General features: G+C 46.2%; 1 protein-coding gene across 1 annotated transcript in view; it reads left to right on the top strand.

The window, feature by feature from the left end:
• Window positions 1-21,827, top strand: part of odad2 (outer dynein arm docking complex subunit 2) — a gene marked incomplete at both ends in the record, with an annotated part of 120,891 nt that overhangs the window by 89,962 nt on the left and 9,102 nt on the right. Inside the window, 3 exons of the mRNA XM_080751841.1 lie at window positions 1,943-2,102; window positions 6,383-6,536; window positions 10,495-10,914. Of these exons, the coding sequence (XP_080607967.1) occupies window positions 1,943-2,102; window positions 6,383-6,536; window positions 10,495-10,914 (734 nt within the window). The remainder of the gene's footprint in view (window positions 1-1,942; window positions 2,103-6,382; window positions 6,537-10,494; window positions 10,915-21,827) is intronic.

Raw genomic sequence — 21,827 nt, 5'->3', positions numbered from 1 at the left:
TGCAGATCTAGATTACAAGGAAAATATTTGTAGAACACGAACCTCAGGCAGGCTTGAGGTTAGAGGAAACTATGTGACATGTGCAGCAGTAGGAGCCTTTTTGGGGCGATAGAGGGAGAGAGGCTGCGCGGAGCCATACTGACATCTACAGGTTCACCAACTGGAGGCAGGTGAAACTAAACAAAAAGAATAATACTAATTATTATATCATAATAATGTTAACTTTATGTAAGACTTTATGTTGGAATGTTGTCTTTTTTTAGGGCAAATGTAGGTTACTGCTTTGTTTTGCAGCTATTAAGATGCAAATCAATCAAATCCATAAAACTCAGCTCAAACTTGAATCTTTTATAGCCTAATAGCCAAAACAAGAGGCATACACACAAAAACGATTTCACTGCACTCTGATAGATTAGTGAGTAAGGATGGGACGATGTGAAAATTTCACATCACGATTATTGTGACCAAAGAAATCACGATTTACAATATTATCACGATAATCAAAATCCATTATCCTGGGCCGGAACACTTGCCAAAAAATAGCAGATCTACAAGCTCACATGTGAGCTTGTAGATCTGCTATCTTTTGGCAAAGACATTTGATAGAGAGTGGAAAAAAAAGACTGTATCAAGTACGTATAAGTACCTTTTACCAATTATAGAGGGTTTAAGTGGTACCGGATATGCAGCTCTGCAAATAAAAGGTGAATTGATCCCAGTGCATAACGGAGGATTAAATTAAATTTCCACAATACGATTATTGTGAGTGTTTTTTTATCACGATAAACGATAATATCGTGTATCGTCCTATCCCTACTAGTGAGTACGTATAGACCTACATTAGATGAACACAGCATCTGGCTGAAAGGCATGGCTAAATTCTATCATTTGAAGAGCAGATTAACGTCTTGATTTTCACTGTGCCCTTGTGTCTTTGTGTGATCAAGTACAGTACATTGTTCTTGATAGATTTGTGTTTTTCTTCTATTTAACCTTAAAAAAAAGGGGGAAAAAAAGAGAAAAGAAAATTGCCCCTTAAAACATAAATGTTTTTGTTTGTCTGTTTTTCCTTGAGACGTGTTTCTGGTTTGTGGGACACGCTGTAAAGGAAAGATGACATGCGACCATCTATTTCTCCTTCACACACGCACATGCACGCACGCACGCACGCACGCACGCACACACACGCACACGCACACGCACACGCACGCACGCACGCACGCACGCACGCACGCACGCACACACGCACACACACACACACACACACACTAGAGTACACACACAGTCTTTCAACTTAATTATAGCGCTTCTGGTGAGAAAATTGTACGGTGTAAGAATGTTAATTTAACGTACTGTATCATGACCCTGGTCTGGCGAGTGGATTCTGAGAACATCCCAGTATACACTTCGTGTTCACTTTGGTTCTGTACAACATGGTTAGTTCCACAGTACTTCTCTAAATTACCTGCTGAAATTAACAGCCCTTGAATCTGTTTTTTCTTTACAAAGTATTTAGCAGACTTTGACTGAAATATTTGTTTGTCAAGCAGAGCATATAGCCTTTACAGTGAATGCGAGGGCAGCTGTTAGTGGTGGCAAGATTGAAAAGTCTATTTATACAGAATGTATACATAGAAAATAAGGTTAATATAAAAGGCAGATTGAGGTATAGGTAGCTATAGGCTTATCTCAGACTACAGCAGAGCTGGTGGATAGTAAACACATTACACCATTGTTATAGGCACATGCACCATGAAACTAATAACGGCATTACATTTTATGTTTCATGAATTATCTGGCAGGGAATATGGCAAAAAACAACCCTTTCCAGCCTTCGCTATTAGTTGTTTTGAAGGGTACATGCATTTTATTAGACATTTACTCTGAAACGGACAGGGTTTTAGTGTCGTTTTGCCTGAAAACACCTGTTCCTCTCTTCCAGGGGTCGACCGAACGGTGGGAAAGTGCGACACAAGCGCCAGGCACTGCAGGACATGGCGCGACCGTTGAAACAGTGGCTGTACAAGCACAGAGACAACCCTTACCCCACCAAAACAGAGAAAATACTGCTGGCCCTCGGCTCCCAAATGACCTTGGTCCAGGTACAGTAAAGCTTCATTTATACTTGCGCCGCGACGCATTGTGAGCTTTGTAGACTGGCTATTATCACTGTGCAACTCCGTCATATAATGAAGGATTAAACAGGCTGTCGTCTTCATCCGTAGCCTGCCCTTTCCAAATGTTGTCTTCTGCCAGATCTGTTGTGACAATCTCTCTCTCTCTCTGGCTAACTGAAAACAGAAGTGTAGTAATAATCTCACTACTTTGAGTCTATTTTGGTTTGATTTAAATATGGTGATTGGTGGCACACAATGCTTTTTGAATGACTGAGGAATAAAAAGATATGGTAAAATCAAAGTCCAAGTCTCTGTAAAAGTTTCCCTTCGTTTAGTCTTTCATTGTTTGTACAATTCTCAAGTGTGCATAATTACTTTGAGGCATTGTTGATGCTATTTACTGTGGATGAATTACTTAGAGGTTTATTTCTTTTTTTCCACTTTCATGTTATTAAGTATTCATAAAAGGGAGTAGGGCAGTGTGTGTGTGATTGTATATTTGTTAATGTTACATTATTACATGGAAGGCAATTGACTTTGTGCAGCATTTTGGACAATATGTTTTATGCAAGCCCAAGAGTAAAATATGATCTGATTAAACAATTCAATTCAATTCAATTCAATTCAATTCAATTCAATTCAATTCAATTCAATTCAAGGGCTTTATTGGCATGAGAACATATACGTTTACAAAGCAGAAGTGTACACGAATCACGATACAATACAATAAAATCAAAACAAAATATGTACATAAGTGATAGGAGTGAAACAGTTTCATGTATCAAGGTTACATGCAGGCAGAGCAGGGATATATATACAACAATGAATAATAGTCTTTAAGGTGGTCACAGCTACAGGAAGGGAATGTGTGTGAGAGTGTGTGTGCGTGCGTGTGTGGCGTGCGTGCATGTTTGCTGGTATATCTATCTATGTTCTGCCTGGCACATGCTGCTGCATACAAACAGTGTCATCTGGCTGGCGAGGTCACAGAGATATGGCCTGGATGGCTGTGGCTGCTATTTCAGGCCACCGCACCATAATCTGCTTCTCGTTTGGGTCCTAATGAAGCCGTTTGTTTTGGTGAGGGTGAGCACAGTGCGGAGGAATGCGTTGCACTAGTGCAGTGGTTCTCAACCTTTTCAGGCGGCGACCCCCAAAAGTTGAGGCATTACATTTACTAGATACCCTTGAATTGTCCTTTTCTAAAATAGTTGTTGTTTGAACCTTGCACAGAGAGACTATAGCCTATTCTTGAATCAAAAGTTGACGAGTGTTCCTCTCCCTCTCTCTCTCTCTTCAAATTACATTTAGTATAACACGGTCCTATTTTGAAAATAGCAGATATACAGTGCATGCTCACAACACCTCACGTTGCGAGGCGTTGTGAGCATAGTTGGGCTATTTTCACAATTTCTGCCTCTAATATTTGACAATTTGGCCAATGTTTAATTTGTCATTTTAGAAGTATTAAAAAGTGCTTAAATTGTCACTTTAGAAACATGCGTATACCCTCTATACACTTAAACTTTATGGTGGTTTGTTGTTTACTGTTGAGTGAGAAAACAATTTTGCACATTAAGTTAATCATCTGGGGACCCCCCAAAATAATTTGGGGACCCCCCCTGGGGGTCCTGACCCTCAGGTTGAGAACCACTGCACGAGTGGACACCGGGATGATGTTCTGTGTGCCTGTGTGTGTGTGTGTGCCTGTGTGAGCACTCGCACACACGCATAAATTCAGGCGGTACCAATCAATCAGCATAATAGCAGCAAAGACCGGGGTCGAAGCTCACGCTCAGTGGACGGTTTAGTTCAAACGGAGCTAAGGTCGACGCTAGACAGGCTCCCGTCACATTTTCCCCCAAACAACAAGCGGGAAGTGCTTGATCATTTTCGCGCTAACAGGTATATGCGCCATGCCCCCCTTCACCCTCGCTAAACATCACCGCCGCCAGGTCACGCTAGCCGCCTGCGAGACGCCACCTCCATACTTAGAGCGCACGCAGAACAGACCAGGCCGCGGGCAAGAAGAGAGCTGGTTTGGCACCGCCAAGACATCTTTCTTGGTATCTGCGGGCGTCATCATCTGAGCAAGCGTGCCATCATTCCCCTCTCTCTCTCCATCTCTCTCTCTCCATCTCTCTCTCTCTCTCTCTTACACTCTCCCTCAGTCACATTGACCGCCATCTTTCCTCCTGCCCTCATTAGCAGCGCACGCTGTCCCTACGCCCGGCCTGGCCTGGCTTAATTCTGCTCCCGTCCAAGCCACATGTATTACGGGGTGGGGGGGGGGGGGGGGGCTGGGCAGGGACATGCAGAGAATGTTGGAGAGGCAGGGGCTGACATTTCTAAAAGGGCCTTTTAGTGAAAATCTCGAAAATAGACGACCTCCAAGTTTGGAGGTCGGCTATTTTTTATGCTTGATTTTTACACAGAGAGGGCAATTCTTTCAACATGAGTTGCTGCGTTCAAGTTCAGGAGAGTTTGGACAAGGCAATTCTCTTGAATGCTTGAATCTCAGGAACGGCATGGAAAGAGAGAATTTGTATTTCATTCACCATAGTAAAAGATGGTCTGGAGAGGGCACTTTTTTACAGACGGGTAGGGGCTCAAGCCCCCTTTGATGTCTATGTGTGCACGTGCCTGGGGCGGGGCGCTCTGTGCGCTGCAGCCCAGGCCTGCACGGGGACAAAGGGGACGTCGTGGGACTGTCTTGTGTTTCTTAATGAGAAACACAATATTGAAATGAGAGCATGGGACGGGGGGAAAAAATTAAGTACTCTAGCATGAGCGTCCCGTCTCGTCTCGTAACCTCCCCCCCTTCTCCCTTCTTCATAAGCCGCTTGAAGTCTATTGAGCATGAGAAGTTATTCTAGTATAACATCTAATGGTGTCCCTTCCCCTGTGAAAAGGAGAGCGCCAGCTCAAATGTCCTTTTTATTGCCCCTCGAAAGACAGCGCTTGGAAAAAAATGTATTATTGGAGGGAGGACTCTTGAGCGTCCAGAATAAGCACGGAGGCTGCATGGGGGGACGGCCGGCCGGCCGCGCATCTCGGTTGGAACATTAGTTAATGAAACGTCGCGTTTCGCCGGAGCCGTCCACCAGCCAGGGCGGGTTTGGTTTGCGGGGTGTTAAATGTTTCTGAATGGCTTTTTTGCAGACTGGGTGAATGCTGTCTCCCCTGTCTGTCTGTCTCTCTCTCTCTCTCTCTCTCTCTCTCTCTCTCTCTCTCTCTCTCTCTGTGTGTGTGTGTGTGTGTGTGTGTGTGTGTGTGTGTGTGTGTGTGTGTGTGTGTGTGTGTGTGTGTGTGTGTGTGTGTGTGTGTGTGTGTGTGTGTGTGTGTGTGTGAGAGAGAGAGAGAGAGTGTCTCTCTCTCCGTCTGTCTCCCTCATTCTGTATTAGGGGTGGGCGATATGGTGATAATTATATCGTTGAGACGATACAATGTCTCCACGATATGCCTTTTCAGAGGTATCGTATATATCGTGATACAATTGAGGGAGCCTTGTAAGAAATCCTGTTTAATCGTTAATACAGAGATTCGTTGCAGAATTCAATTTAAACCCGCATTTTGGTCTAAATCAGTAGTTCTCAAACTTTAAAATGTCAAGGTCTCCACTTAACTCTGACAGTATATATATACTATACTGTCAGAGTTACATACTTGTAAAGTTCAATTTAGACCCCCCAAGAGGAACCCAGAGAGTCTAGTTTTTGTCAAGTAACTTGAAAAATAAACATAAAAACCAATGTGAAAAAGAATCGTGATAAAATCGTGTATTGTGATACAGCATGGGAAAATATCGTGATATTGTATTTTTCCATATTGCCCACCCCTATACTGTATCCGTTGCTCTCTTTCTAGTAGTAGGAACCATTTCCACACAAAACACGGGGGTTCAGGGAGTTGGGTGCAGTGGAGGACAGGGACCAGAAGTCTTTGTTTTGTCATGGCATGTGCTACTGTAGGTGTTTGTAATCAAAACAGTAACAACCGACCCCTTTGCTGTGTGTTCTCTTCCCTGGCCTCTTTCTCTCTCTCGCTCTTTCACTCTTTCTATCTCTTTCGCTCTATCTATTTCTGTCTTTCTATTTCTCTCTCTATTTCTGTGTCTTCCTCTCTGTTTCAATTTCTCCCCCCTCTCTTACTCTGTCTGTCTGTCCCTCTCCCTTTCTCTCTGACTGTCTGTCTCTCCGTCTCTCTCTCTCTCTCTCTCTCTCTCTCTCTCTCTCTCTCTCTCTCTCTCTCTCTCTCTCTCCCAGGTGTCCAACTGGTTTGCCAATGCCCGGCGGCGGTTGAAGAACACAGTGCGGCAGCCTGACCTGAGCTGGGCGCTGAGGATCAAGCTGTACAACAAATACGTGCAGGGCAACGCCGAGAGGCTGAGCATCAGCAGCGATGACAGCTGCTCAGACGGTACAGGCTCAACGTTGACACGATGGCATATGAATGTGATCAACCGTTCAACAGGTTTTATTTATTTGATGTTTGCACCGTGGCACCGTACGGGCCGAGCTGTCTTAGAAGAGGGTGTGTGTTTGTGTGTGTGTGTGTGTGTGTGTGTGTGTGTGTGTGTGTGTGTGTGTGTGTGTGTGTGTGTGTGTGCGCATGCGTGCGTGTGTCTGGCAAAAGCACTGAAGCGCATTTTCTTTTCTTTTTGCCTTTATTGATAGTACAGTTTCAGGTACTGTAGACAGGAAACAGGGAGAGAGAGACTGGAAGAGGCCACCGGCATCGATTCGGGACTCGAACCCATGACACACAGTCAGGCGTCAGAGCCTATCTGGTATCCACCTGGACCGCTAGACCAGCAGGCTCTGTCACATACAGTGTTGTGAAGTTCATACTGGAAGTCAGTGGATGTTGGAGTGGGCTAAAACTTTGCCCAAATATGGAGATGACTGACATCATTATAATGTCAGTGGTTCTAATCATAATGTTCCAGGGGCTCCCCAGCAAAAGGGGAAGGTCCAGATCCACAACAAAGCCTTCTTTTCACAAAATTGAGGCAAGCGATCGAGCAAAAAAAAGGAAAAGTTTGTCAGCCCCATATATGGACACATGATCATAGCATAGTGCTCGGATCTATGGCTCTGTATCTGTCATTCCTTGTCCCTTTTATGCCATGACGATACATTGTGGTTAGACAACACATTCCACGTTTGGGTGTATACTGCATTGGGAACTCCTTATATGGTTATGGCTGAGTCATAGTGACATGAGTGTGACTACATGGTCCGCCGGCCCGCCCTCTGGCTGGTCCTCCCAATGTTAAAATAAAAAATCACACCCAGTGTGAAGTGAGCTATCTATCCATGAGTTAATTTAATTAAGCGTCCTGTGAAGCTTGGCCAACGTGGCATGAGGCGGGACATACATACAGACGCGGGACATACGTACATACAGACAAAGCCAGATGTAGGAGCGGTTAGCACCGCTCAAAAAGACAATTGTTACATCAGAAAGCATTCACAATTGCCAATGCAAATCTTTAACGTCAAAGTGAAGGTTAAAATGGCTTCGCCGTTCAGACTGCATCGGCCACGCGCCCGACACAAACTTGTGACTACTTTAGTCCATGCGTCGTGACCTTACAACACAGTTCTGGCGATCCTAATCTTATCCAGTGTTGTCACTGACAGCGGGCCAAATGCCTGTCCACCCTTTATCTCGCACCCTGGTCCATTCTTAGCATCCGGCGGTGCCTCCGAAGGAGGCTGCAGCTATGCAGGGCCACGCTCTGGGTTTATAAATGGAGCGTGTGTGTCGCGGCCGAGGGACACCGAGGCCCATGGGCCGTGACACGCTGTCATTAAGACACCCCACTGGGCCAACCTCTGTCTCCCAGCCTGCAATTGGAAATGAGTGGCTCTCTCTGTCAGCTGTGTATTTATTGCAAACACACAAACACAGATTCTCAGGGAGATGGTGTTTTTCCTCACTCTCTCTCCCTCTTTCGATCTCTCACTCTCTCCCTTTCTCTCTGAGCCTAAAAACATGGGCTGGAGAGAACATTAAACACTCAGTCCCACAACGACAGTGAGAGATAGAGAGATACAGATAGAGAAGGAGGAAGAGTGTTGCGGTGTCACTCGATGCTCCCTAATTAAGTTTTTGAGGAGGAGAGAGAGGGAGTGCGGCCAGGGGAGGAATGTGTGCATGGTGCTTGCATTGTGTCAGCCACCATCCACCGCACCACCGGAGGCGGTATATCTCCCTGACTCATCCCTCTGTCACATTGTGGTCGCGATGCCGTCCGCAGCTTGCTCCCTCTCCTGACCTTTGCGCCAGAGACCCTCCATTATGTTTGTAAGCCTATGCTTTTAGCTCCACAGGCACTTTACAGGGCCAACACCAGTGACCCGGTGAACTCTCCTCACATTGTCCTGAAATGGTCCTACAGCCACACTCATTGTCGGCATCTACCTTGTCTGCAGCTCGTTTGTTGGCGGCAGTTAGCGCATTGGCGGCAACTACCTCGTTCTCTGCAGCTCGTTTGTTGGCGGCAGCTATCTCATTGGCGGCAGCTACCTCGTTGTCTGCAGCTCGTTTGTTGGCGGTAGCTAGCGCGTTGGCGGCAGCTAGCTCGTTGGAGGCAGCTAGCTCGTTGGCGACAGCTAGCGCATTGGCGGCAGCTAGCGCATTGGCGGCACCTACTTCGTTGGCGGCAGCTACCTTGTTGTCTGCAGCTAGCTTGTTGGCGGCAGCTACTTCGTTCTCTGCGGCTAGCTTGTGGTCTGCGGCTAGCTTGTTGTCTGCAGCTAGCTCATTGGTGGAAGCTTGATCGCTCTTGGGCGGAAGCTCGCTCATTGTCTGCAGCTAGCTTGTTGTCTGTTGCTACCTGGTTGTCTGCAGCTACCTGATTGTCTGCAGCGGGGTCCGCTCATTGTTCCGCCGGTCCGTTGTTCCGAGTAGCGTCGGCTACCTCGTTGTCGGCAGCTAGCTCGTAAGCGTCAGTTTCCTCGTTGGCGGCAGCTCGCTTGTTGGAAGGAAATTGCTTGTTGGCGGGAACTTGTTCGTTGGCGGCAGCTAGCTTGCGCAGTGGCGTTTCACACGTTTGTGGGTCTGGAGGCCCCAGCTGGGTTTTCAACCTGTCACCGTGGCAGAAGTCATACAGAGAGAGGGCGCTGGATACAATAATGCCCGGTGACGGACATGAAGCAAAACATTGTCAAAGGATTTTAATGACAGATTGAGTTTATTCTCGTCATGTACATTTCACCAGCGAGAGGGAGGGACGGCGTTGCGGTTTCACCAGAGGCGATGTCCATTAAAAGCAATATCTACCTCAGACGGCACACAGGGAAGGAAAGCATATACTGTACATCCATGTGGTTCTGATATGTGGAAACGATAATTATAATTTGGCCCGGGACAGAATCAAAAGTCCAACCTGCCCAAATTACCCAATTACAGTCTTGGGCCAGGACGGTATCTAGAATGAAGTTCCCCCTGATTTCCCTCCCCCCGGAGGATATCTGGTTTTCCAGCGCCGTGTTTTATCTTTCCCCCAGTTTCTTTCATCAGGTAGGGGCCAATGTTTTAATTCAATCTCTGCGGCCTCGTAGAGAGCTCCCTGGAAATGTTTTATTTCGGCAGAAGGATGGAGGGGCAATGGGCTTTTGATGGAGAGGAAATGGGCTACCATCCGTTCTGCTCTGGCAATGTGTCCTCATCGGGTCTGCTGCTGCTGGAGGACTTCCCTATCCTGCCATTCAGTTTAAAACGTTAAGTCTCGCAGCGCCCACAACTTTGACATTTATCCTCACGGGGAGAAAGCACAAGGATCTCTCTAGATTAGCGTAAGAGGAGTTCTACACTGCAGAATCCTGACTGTTAATTTAACTCCTTAAACACACAGCTACAGGAGTAGCTCTAAACAATAGGAATTATATCTAGCGTCTTATGAATATAAATATTCCTTTGTCCTTATCAGTGATGCTACTACCCCAGTGATGCTACTACCCCTGCATCCTGCGTCCCTGACGCATATATTTTATAAAGGACACATTAAACTAAGCATCACTGCATCCCAGGGATGCATACAACTCTATCCTTTCTGCTATCAGTCATTTCACTGCACCAGCTGAGCTGCATGTGGTGGAGTCTCCACAGCTGTGCGTTCTGTCATCATTGATGAGATGATTGAGATTGTCTTGTAAATCCATGCTTCTGTCCCTTATTAACTACATACAAGTAGCTATTTGCCACTATTCGTTTAAATCAAAGTCCTTTGTGATGTTTTCACCGTTACATATACCATAAAATTCTTCTGGGACCCATTACTTTGAAAACCTAGCAACATCACTGCCTTATTGAGTTGGCTGTAATATTTTCTGTCCTTTTTTTTCCTGTCCGTGGCGGGCACCTGCAGACGGCGACAACCCTCAGAGGCCCCAGAGCAGCCCAGGAGAGTTCAGCAAGCCCATGTACCAGAGCGTCATCAAGAAGGAGGGCTCCGCCATGGTGGGCATGGGCATGGCCATGGGCATGGGCATGGGCATGGGCATGGGTATGGGCATGGGCATGGGCCTCGGGATGCCGGCCGGCCTGCGGTCGGCGGCCGCCGAGGCCGCGGCCTCGTTGGCCGAGGACTACGTGTCTCCACCCAAGTACAAGAGCAGCCTGCTGCACCGCTACCTGAACGACTCGCTACGCCACGTGATGGTGGCCAACGCCGTCATGGACGCCCGCAAGAGGAACCACTCGGGCTCCTTCAGCTCCAACGAGTACGACGACGAGCTGCTCTCGCCCTCGTCCTCCGAGGCCGAGGGGAACTTTGTTTACCGCACCGGTAAGCCCCGAGCCACATGTCTCACATTCTTTCCCTTTAAAAGTCACACTTTACACTGCCTCTCTCTCTCTCTCTCTCTCTCTCTCTCTCTCTCTCTCTCTCTCTCTCTCTCTCTCTCTCGCTTTCTTTTCCTTTTTTGTGCTACAGCCCCCCTCCAGCACACACACACACGCACACACACACACACACGCACGTGCACGCGCACACGCGCGCACACACACACACACACACACACACACACACACACACACACACACACACACACACACACACACACACACCCACGCACACACACACACACACACACACACACACACACACACACACCCACACACACACACACACACACACACACACACACACACACACACACACACACACACACACACACACGGTTCACACGCACACCCTTCCATCTGCACATTTTGTTTTAATTCCTGCATCTGGTCGTTGTTTGTGTTCCATTGCTGCAGCCTGTCTGGTTGGTCCCCTCCTGTGCATTTCATCCAGCATGCATGTTTGCAGGTCAATGTGATACTTTCTCCTGTAACAGAGATCCAACACCAAGGGGCCCTCGGTCCTTACAAAGACTCTTATATTAGATTTAAGACCCCTGTGTGTGCACACACTCAAACACACACACACACACACACACACACACACACACACTCTCTGTCCCTCCCTAGCCAAAACACACACACGCACGCACGCACACACACACACTAGGGATGGGACGATATGAACATTTCATATCACGATTATTGTGACAAAATAAATCACGATTTACAATATTATCGCAATATTCAAAATCCATTATTCTGGGGCAGAACATTTGCGCACGCACGCACGCACGCACGCACGCACGCACGCACGCACGCACGCAAACACGCACACACACACACACACACACACACACACACACACACACACACACACACACACACACACACACACACGGTTCATCTCGCTCTCTCTCCAATCAAGCACAGAGAGGAATTCCCTCCTGCCCCCCCTCCAGTCTATTCAGGGTTTAACCGGCCAGACACAACAAGGCCATGTGTAACACGCTCTCTCTTTGACTACTGTTTGGCATGCCTTTGATCCTGCCATGAGGTCTAACTCGTGTGTGTGTGTGCGTGCGTGCTTGTGTGTGCGTGCGTGCGCGCGTGCGTGCCTATGCATACGTTTGCTGATATGAACTGCATATCTGACGCATGTATCTGAGGCAGCCCAAATGAGCCGCAAATGAGAAAAATCCAAAGTCTCACGAGCGAGGCAGTGTAAGGAGAATGTTGTGTGTTCTCAGATAAGAGCCTCGAGACTCCGTATCTCGGGTAGGCAAAGTGAGTTGTACTTGAAATTTAAAATCGTAAACTAGGAGCTTTTTTTCTCCTTTTTTATATTAACCATAAAGTCCATATTCTGAGAACTTTAGCCTAAAATAGCAGATCTACAAGCTTGTAGATCGGCTATTTTTGGCAAAGAGGTTTGGTGTCGAGGGAAAAAAGAGCACAATGAGTACAGAGTGAAAGGTCAAGTTTATTGTGGTTACATATCTGATAACACAAATTGACATGAATCCAAAATAAACTGATGATTGTGCTGTCAAACGATGAAACTATATGGAATCTGGGGGTCCCTGGCTTTATCTCCCTCTCAGCTAAGGGGTCCTTGGCCTGAAAACATTGAAGACGCCTGTTCTAGATGCGAGGTGAAACACTTATGTTGCCCAATCTCCCAAACTTGCCGGCCAGAACCCTGCGGACAATGTAATCGAAAACAAGTATAGAATTCTCTGGGATTACCTTGTCCTCGCCTGTTTTTTAGTGCCTCTGGCCAGGACTTGTTGGATCCAGAGTTGCTGTTGTAATGCGTGCCATTTCATAACGCAACGTGCAGGTGGGGTGGGGGGGTCTAATCTCTCCGAGCTTGCTGTAAGAGTCCTTTCCTGGGATATACGAACACTAGGCCTTTTGTTCAGCAGGAGACTTCATAACTGGTCGTAATGTTTTCACTCTTTTCGCCTGTCTAGCACGTATGGAAGTGCCTGGGGGGGCCGACGTGGATATTTTTATGAGAGCGAGGTGGTGCTAGTGAAGTGATAGAGGGGTTTTCATCAGGGCAAGATTCCTTTTTTTTTTTTGGTTCATTCAAAATTCTGCTTACGGACAAATGTGTTTTAAATTACGCGAGAAGAGAAGGGAGAGGTGTTTTCACAAGTTGAAGAGCAACGGCGATCGTGACGGTTTTTACAATCCTCCGCGATCGAGAATCATTAAGGTCCTCCGTGGCCGTAGGATTAACGTCAGGTCCTCTCCCCCGCCACACCTGTCTGGGCCTGACGGAGGGAGGGAGAGACGAGAAGAGAGAGATTTGAGAGAGGGATAGACTTATAACTCTTTCTCTACTCGATTTAATAAGTAAATTAAATCGAGTCCCCCCCTCTCCCCCAGTATCAATTTACCTGGCTGGATCAGTGTTTTTTAATAGTGATTAACTACTTTATCTCTATGTTGAATATAATGCCTTGGCACTGTCAACCCCTACTCTTGGGTTTCTTGGAGCTTTGGCGTCTTGCGGAGGAGGCGGACCTTTCTGGATTTCGACGCACGGAAAGCTCTCAGAGGCGTTGACAACGCCTGGTGCTCACATGAACACCTGCCTGGGAGAGGTGCTGGTGTTCCTGCCTCCCCTCTCCCCAATATTAGTCGGAGGCCTTAGGGTTTTTTCGCGCTAATCAATCTAAAAGCGCCAAATTTTGCACAGATGTAGCCCAGGGCTCCCAGAAAACGGCCACAAAACTGTGAAAAGTGATGACTCATCACTTTTCATCACTAAACCAACATTTTCTGGGGGCATTTCTAGCCCAAGGAATGTTTTTTTTTGGAAAACAAATGCTTGCAATGGATTCAGCATCATGACAAACCCCTAGTTAGACCCCTCACATCCTACTTAAATACCCAGAAAAAACATGTTTTTCTGGGTATTTTCCTCCTGTATAGAAAGTCGATGGGAGCCCAACTTGATTTGGCCGCTGTGGCGACCCCGAAGGTCGCAAACTCGGGCGCCCTAGCTAAATCATTAGAGCATGCCCTGGGCTACATCTGTGCAAAATTTGGCGCTTTAAGACTGATAAGCGCGAAATTACCATTCTATCTCCCTAAGGCCCCCGACTATATTGGAGATAAAAGAAAAAGCAAGAAAATGTACTTTTTAATTTCACTTCTCATCTCAATGAGGCAGAGGATGTCGGAGTAGGGCTGTCACGATTATGACATTTTACATGACGATTAATTGTCACTCAAATAATTGCGATTAACGATTTAATTGTGTATTTGTCGTTGACGATTACTTTTATGTTTGGCTTTTAGGCTTTGAAATTGCACTTGGCAATCATGACACATAACTTAAATATACAAAGAAATTACTGACACATTTGACAATTCTATACTTAAAGAACATTGATAGTGGAAATAGCCGATCTACAAGCTCGTAGATCTGCCATTTCCACTACTTTTTGAAAGTGTTTGTAACTATGTTAATTAACATTTCTCAACATGGAAACGATTATGCAAAATAATGCGATTACCTCAAATAATTGCGATTAGTCGATTATTATGTAATAATTGTGACAGCCCCACGTCGGAGAGGAAGTCAGAAACGGCAGGACGGAGAAAGTACAAAAAATAAAATAAAATAAAAGAGGACATTTTAAGCTCGGGGCTTTGCATCATTTCCTCTCCTTCTCCTTCTACTCTCCTGTCTGTACATTCCAGATATTTTTGTAGTGAACAAATTCCTCAGCCTTTTTACAATTACAGTGTCTGAAATTTCGGGGCCCGAGTTGGACGAGAGAGAGAGAGAGAGAGCAGGGGCGTCAATTGGGTATGGCAGGGGTTATGCAGCTGCCATACCCTGTGGGTCCAGGGGGAAGATAAAAGTTAGTTCTAAATATGAATCCATGAATGTCTCTTTGTCTATCTGTGCGGGTTATTATGTTGGTAAATGACAGTAAAATAACTACAAATGCAAAATTTAACAAAATGGTCACTTTAACAAGGTATTAGAATTATATTATAGGTATATATAATTATATATTATATGTACTTCTTCTTAAAATAAATATATCGTGCCTGTTGCTAAGGTATGGCAACATGACTGGTGTCTTGCACGCGCGCTTCATGTTGCCATACCTTAGCTTTTTCTGAACTGACGCCACTGAGAGAGAGAGAGAGAGAGAGAGAGAGAGAGAGAGAGAGAGAGAGAGAGAGAGAGAGAGAGAGAGAGAGAGAGTCAAACAGACACAGGGAAAGAGAGTGGGACAGTGAGCGAGCGAAAGAGAGAAGGACACAGACAGACAGACAGACAGACAGACAGTGGGGGTGGACATAACGAGTGTGAACGGTGTCTCCTGGGTTCTTTTCTTTTTTTCGTCTTCTTTTTGAGCGGTGGTCACACCGTCTCCTATACGTGGCCGTGTGTGTGGGTATGTATGCGTCCGTCCGGCCGTCCGGCCGTGTATGTAGCCTGGCAGTACCTTTTCTGACCACACATGTTAAGGGAGGGGCGCTGTTGTTCACACACACACACACACACACACACACACACACACACACACACACACACACACACACACACACAGTGGGTAAACCACCGCTCAGTTCACACGGGTGTGATTTTTTTGCACATATAAGCCCTGACACTGCCCTACTTGCGATTGGATTGGCCTGAGCAAGAGTGGTGTGCCGTCCGCCCATTCGCTGGAGCGCCCATTAATGGGACAATTGGCGATGGCTGCCCTGGCCAGCGGCCCGAACCCAGTGTTATCTCTGACTACAGTGGGCAGTGAGACGTGGCAGGAGATGGTGAGTGTAGATTTACCCAGTCCACACAGTGGAAAGTAAAACACACACACACACACACACACACACACACACACACACACACACACACACACACACACACACACACACACACACACACACACACACACACACACACCTCCACTACATTGGGTTGGAGTGTGTAGATACATGCCCTTTCACAACCACAGACACACTCGCACTAAAGAGTCAAAAACCCTGTGGGGAATTTCATTGAAAACAAGGAACAGTAGAGTTCCAACGTACATGCCAGGGGTTTCATGCCAAATTACCCTTTAATGGGATATTAAATGGCAGGAATCTGGCTCCAGTGTTTTTCTTCTTGCTCGGTACCAGATTTCACCCCGTCCGATATGATATAGATCATTATACGCCAAATAATTCCAAAGCGTTTCTTGGGGACGGGGAGAGAGAGACGGGAGAGATCTGGGGTTTTAGACGTTTAGCACAGGGCTGACAAGTGGCCCCCGTTTTTCTCAGGTTCCCTCTTTGACGGAGTCCAGCGCTGAGCTGGAGTCCAGAGGGTCCCTCGACCAAAAAAAAAAAGAGTTATGGAGAGACTTTTCCGAAGACTTATGCATCCACGCGTGAATGGAACTCGGCTTTCACATCAAAACAATTGATGAGTTAAAAGTACCGTTTGAGAGGCGAGCCGGTGCGTTCCAGCAAGTTTTCCAAAGATTAGATTTTTATGTGGCTTTCTTTCTTTTTCTTTTCGAAAACGCATCTAGTAAACCAAGATAATGAACAGTTATTTCTCTCTGATGAAAGGGCCCTCGCTTACTGTTTATTTCCCAGTGTTTATTCAATATGTATTACTTGCCTCAAATATCTTCCAGCTGTAGCCGAGCTAAAATCTAGTTTATGTGTCTGTGATATTGTTCAGCTCCAGAATTGCATAATTATGTTTATTTTTTCTTCTTCCTTTGTCTTTGCTTTGCGAACACTGTGTTCCACATCAGTTCAACACCACTTAAGACAGTGGTTCTCAACCTTTTCAGGCCATGACCCCCCGAAAAATAATCATATTTGAACTGGGGACCCCCCACCCTGATAAGAACTTGGAATGCAGGAGTTGAGAGGAATTACATTTTTGGTTCCACAAATCTTGCAATAAATGCGAGAAATATCTGTGATATTGTTAAAATAGCTGATTACAAGCTCAAAAAGGCTCACTTTGCAAAGCGTTGTTAGCTTGTAGATTATTCTTTTTTTTTTTTTAAGTTTTTCCTCTTTCTTTATCTTTTGACAATTTGGCCAAAGTTTCACCAGTTATAGTTTATAGTGTAGTTTGTTGATTACTTTTGATTCTTTTTGAGGTATCAAAAAGGTCTTAAAAGTCTTTAAATTGTCACTTCACGGCCACCCCCTGGCCCCTGGGGTCATGACCCACAGGTTGAGAACCACTGGAAGATATACAGCAGTGGTTCTCAACCTGTGGGTCGGGACCCCCAGGGGGGGTCGCCAAATAATTTTGGGTGGTCCCCAGATGATTAACTTAATGTGCAACATTGTTTTCTCACTCAACAGTAAACAAACCAACACAAAGTTCTAAGTGTATAGGGGTATCTGCACATTTCTAAAGTAACAATTTAAGGACTTTTTAATACTTCTAGAAATTACGTATTGGCCAAATTGTCAAATATTAGAGGCAGAAATTGTGAAAATAGCAGATCTACATGCTCACAACACGTCACAACACGAGGCGTTGAGAGCATGTAGATCTGCTTTTCACAATAGAACTGTATTATATAAAATGTAATACCTCAACTCTTAGTGCTTGTAGGGTGGGTGGGTGGGTGGGTCCCCAGTTAAAATATGATTATTTTGGGGGTTGCAGCCTGAAAAGGTTGAGAACCACTGGCCACACAAGGCAGCAGAGCTCAGCATTCAACTTGTTGGTGCGGCGGGGGACGCTTAACGCGCGTGTCTCAGGACGTATTCTATGCTGTAAGTGAAACCAGTGGAGTTTGACGGGGCCGCGGAGGACCGACCGCAAGGGCCTTTTGAATTAGGTCACGACGAGCGCCAGACAGTTATTGAATCCTGGAGAATTTTCGGGCTCCGCTTAAAGAGAGCTCAGGAGTCATCCCCGGTAATTGGAAAGCGGTCTCTTACCAAAAAAAAAAAAAAAAGTAATCTTAGAACGGAAAACTTAAAGTGTTTGTTTTCCTTGTCTTTAGCTAATTTCTCTCTGCGGTTTTCAACCCAAGGCTCCAAGACAGGTGGAGAGAGAGAGAGAGAGAGAGAGAGAGAAGATCTATTCTAGATGGTCAGTCATGACTCAGAGATTACTATGGGAGCCTTCTCCATATTTTTGCTTTACACTGAAACAGATTCTATTTCTTTTGTGTACCGTTAATGCTGTCCATTTCCAGAGTTAAGTAGGGATGGGACGATAAGCCATATTATTGTTTATCGTGATAAAAAACGCTCATGATAATCGTATCGTGGAGATTTAACATATCGTGATATCGTCCTCCGTCATGCACTGGGATCAATTCACCTTTTATTTGCAGAGCTGCATATCCGGCACCTCTTAAACCCTCTATAATTGGTGAAAGGTACTTATAATATACGTACTTGATACAGTCTTTTTTCACTCGCGGCGAGCTGTGTGAGCTTGTAGATCGGCTATTTTTTGGCAAATATGACTATCGCGATAATATCGTAAATCGCGATTTCTTTTGTCACAATAATCGTGATATAACATTTTCATATCGTCCCATCCCTATTCCAGAGAGAACAAACCCCCCCTGCTGGGCTGATATATACAGCAGGTGCGGCTGTGGAGGTTGGAACCCAGGAGTTCTGATTTAAGACAGCCCAACGTCGCATGCGGGACTGGCTGACCGAGGAGGGACACATCATGCGGGGTGATTTACTGTAGCTCCTGTTGGCTGGTAGGAGGGCCACAGCCCGGTGGGAAGACAATGCTTGACTGGGGCCTCGTCTCGGCGACACCGAGCCACTCGCGGACAGTGATGGATGAGGACTCCTCAATCCTCAATCCTAGGAATCCACAGCTTTTTTGGACCCGACTGGCCACAGGCCTCTGTTTCCACAGCTTCATAGGAAAGGAGAGAGGGGGGGGGGGGGGGGGGACACACAGGGAAAGGGAGAGATGTTGTTCCAAGGGAAATGTCCTGGCCAAGACTTCGACTGGGCCCCAGATTGGGCTTTAAGGAACCAGTGTGGAAGGGATGAGAGGGATAGGGAGGTAGGGCCCCGATCCATCCCAGATCAAGGGATGTGTTTCTGCAGTGGTGGAGGGGGCCCGCTGGGAGGAGGAAAAGAAAGAGAAACGATGGCCGCAATGAGTAAGAGACAGAGAGAGAGAGAGAGAGAGAGAGAGAGAGAGAGCGCATGGCTGGAAGAAATGACTGTTCCTTAATGTGTGTGTTTGCATCAGGTACGGCAGCGTGTGTGTGTGTGTGTGTGTCCTACAGCAGTGGTTCTCAACCTTTTCAGGCTGCCACCCCCAAGATAATCATATTTTAACTGGGGACCCCCTCCCACCTTGACGAGCATTAAGGTTGAGGCATTACATTTTGTATAACACGGTTCTATTCAATTCAATTTCTGCCTCTAATATTTGACAATTTGTCCGATGTTTAATTTGCCATTTTAGAGGTAATAAAAAGTCCTTAAATTGTCACTTTTGAAATGTGCATACACCCTCTATACACTTAAACCTTATGTTGGTTTGTTTACTGTTGAGTGAGAAAACAATGTTGCACATTAAGCTAATCATCTCGGGACCCCCTCAAAATAATTTGGGGACCCCCCCTAGGGGTCCCGACCTACAGGTTGAGAACCACTGTCCTACAGAACGACTTTATGACTTATATTGTGAAAAAAGGAGGAGAGAGGCCACTGTATGACGCAAAAGAAAGGTAAAGCCTTGAATGAGTCTTTTTACAACTTTTGTTTAGGCAAACGACCACGCTTAATAGTGATTATTGATTCACGCGACCCCTCTAATTAGTTTTTAGGGTAACACAAGTGTTACCGTTTTTAGTGTAATTTCAACCTTGGTTGATGTACTTATGACTTGTTTTTAAAGTATGAAAAACAGTTTTTTTATTTTATCTGGGGAAATCTTTTGAATTAATTACTCAAAAAAGAAACAAAAAAGAATAGAGGTATTTACTTGTGACCCACAAAAATGGGTCCCGGCCCCCAGTTTGGGAAAAGCAGTGCTTCATCACACTCAGCGAAGTCGAGTCTGCACTGATGATAATTCAGGGCGCTGCGTGTCGTGTCTCTTTGGGCGCGGCTGGCACCGCACGGTCGGTGGGAACCGGCTTGGAAGTTGGCAGAAGTATAAGTATAATCCTGGCAATCACACTGTGGCGACGCTTCATGCGAATGGAAAAGGTGGCATATATGAAAAGGCACGGACGGCACACAGACAAAACCCGATGGCCCGGAGGGTTTCCCATTCAAAAGATAGGATCGGTTCCGTGGCCTGTGTGAGCTGTGACCACTAAGAACAGAGGCTGGTGGCGGTGAGGTCAAACGGAGAAGCAGAGGGTGTTCATTCAAACCGTTACTCTGTGGAGTGTTAACATGGGCTCAGACGCTGTTTACAAAACAGCTGCCTAACATAGAACGGGGAAAGTGCGGAATAATGAGCCAGGGCTCGTCCTCAAACCTGATCGTTTTAAAATCATCGGCAGGCCGGGTTTTTTTGGACACACACACAGTGCACAGACACAGCACACACACAGCACACACACACACACATACACACACACACACACACACACACACACACACACACACACACACACACACACACACACACACACACACACACACACACACACACACACACAGCACACACACATAACACACACACTACACACACACACTACACACACGCACACAACAATCAGCTCATCAGATTCAGAAAACACAGCTGTCCTCCTGCCTAGTAAGGGAAACCGAGGCTCGGCTCGGGCACGCACTGCACTGCATAAAAACACAAATGGTTTCCATTTAAAAAAAAAAAAAAATCGAGCGTCTCTAGAACAATGGGCAGCCATTGTGTTCCCACGGGATTAAGGAGGGCGGGCGGTGTGTACACGCACTGAGAGAGCTTTAATGAGAGAGCAGAGGTGTTTGACCTAGCAAAGGCGGTCAAGTGCCTCACACGCACACACGCACGCACGGACACACACACGCGTGCACACAGACACACAGACACACACACACAGCACACACAGAACCCCCACCGCCACCATGTGTGGGAGAGGGTGATTCAACCTACCAACATAATGATGCAGCGCAGCACAAACATGTCATTTGGCCTCTGAATCCAGAAAAGGGATATTTTGGGGGAATTGGAAAACACTTACAAAAAAAAAAAGTAGTCCAAATTCTGTTTAACCAAGGTTTGCACTTTCGTGTTAATGCGTGCTTTTGCATAAAACTAACACGAAATGATGGTCGTCGTCACTGGTCTCAGTTTTTTTCTTTTGTTCTTGTCTTGTACCTGTTGTGTGGAAGCGTGGGGACAACAGGGAGAGCGGTCGGCATGTGATGGAACAGTTCATTGTGAAGTCCACCTCGCCAGATGTCAGCGTATAACGTGACACACAGCCACGAGATTAGCGCTTGAATCTGGAATCACTGATCTCAGATACACAAATTACTGTAGGTCTGAGTCTCGCTCCCTCTCTCTCTCTCTCTCTCTCTCTCTCCATCTCTTTGAATCTGTCTCTCGTTCGTTCCCTCTTTCCATCCAGCTCTTCCTCTGTCTGCTCTTTTCACGTTCCTCTCTTTCAGTCGCCCTTCTTTCACGTTTCCGTGCCAACCATCTGCGGAGGACGTGTTTAAATCTTTGTCACGCCAAACTCAAACCAAGGCCCCCGATCCGTCATCATCCGCAATGACTTGACAAAGGGATTACTTTTCTCTCTCTCTCTCTCTCTCTCTCTCTCTCTCTCTCTCTCTCTCTCTCTCGCTCTCTCTCTCTCTCTTGTCCCTCACACTCAGAAAAAGCAGACGAGCCTCGGCCCTCCT

The sequence above is a fragment of the Nannobrachium achirus genome (assembly GCF_963921795.1).
Source record: "Nannobrachium achirus genome assembly, chromosome: 21".
In the NCBI taxonomy this organism is placed as follows: Eukaryota; Metazoa; Chordata; class Actinopteri; order Myctophiformes; family Myctophidae; genus Nannobrachium; species Nannobrachium achirus.
Note: the sequence above shows the minus strand (reverse complement) of the source record. Positions and strands in the feature narration are given on the sequence as shown.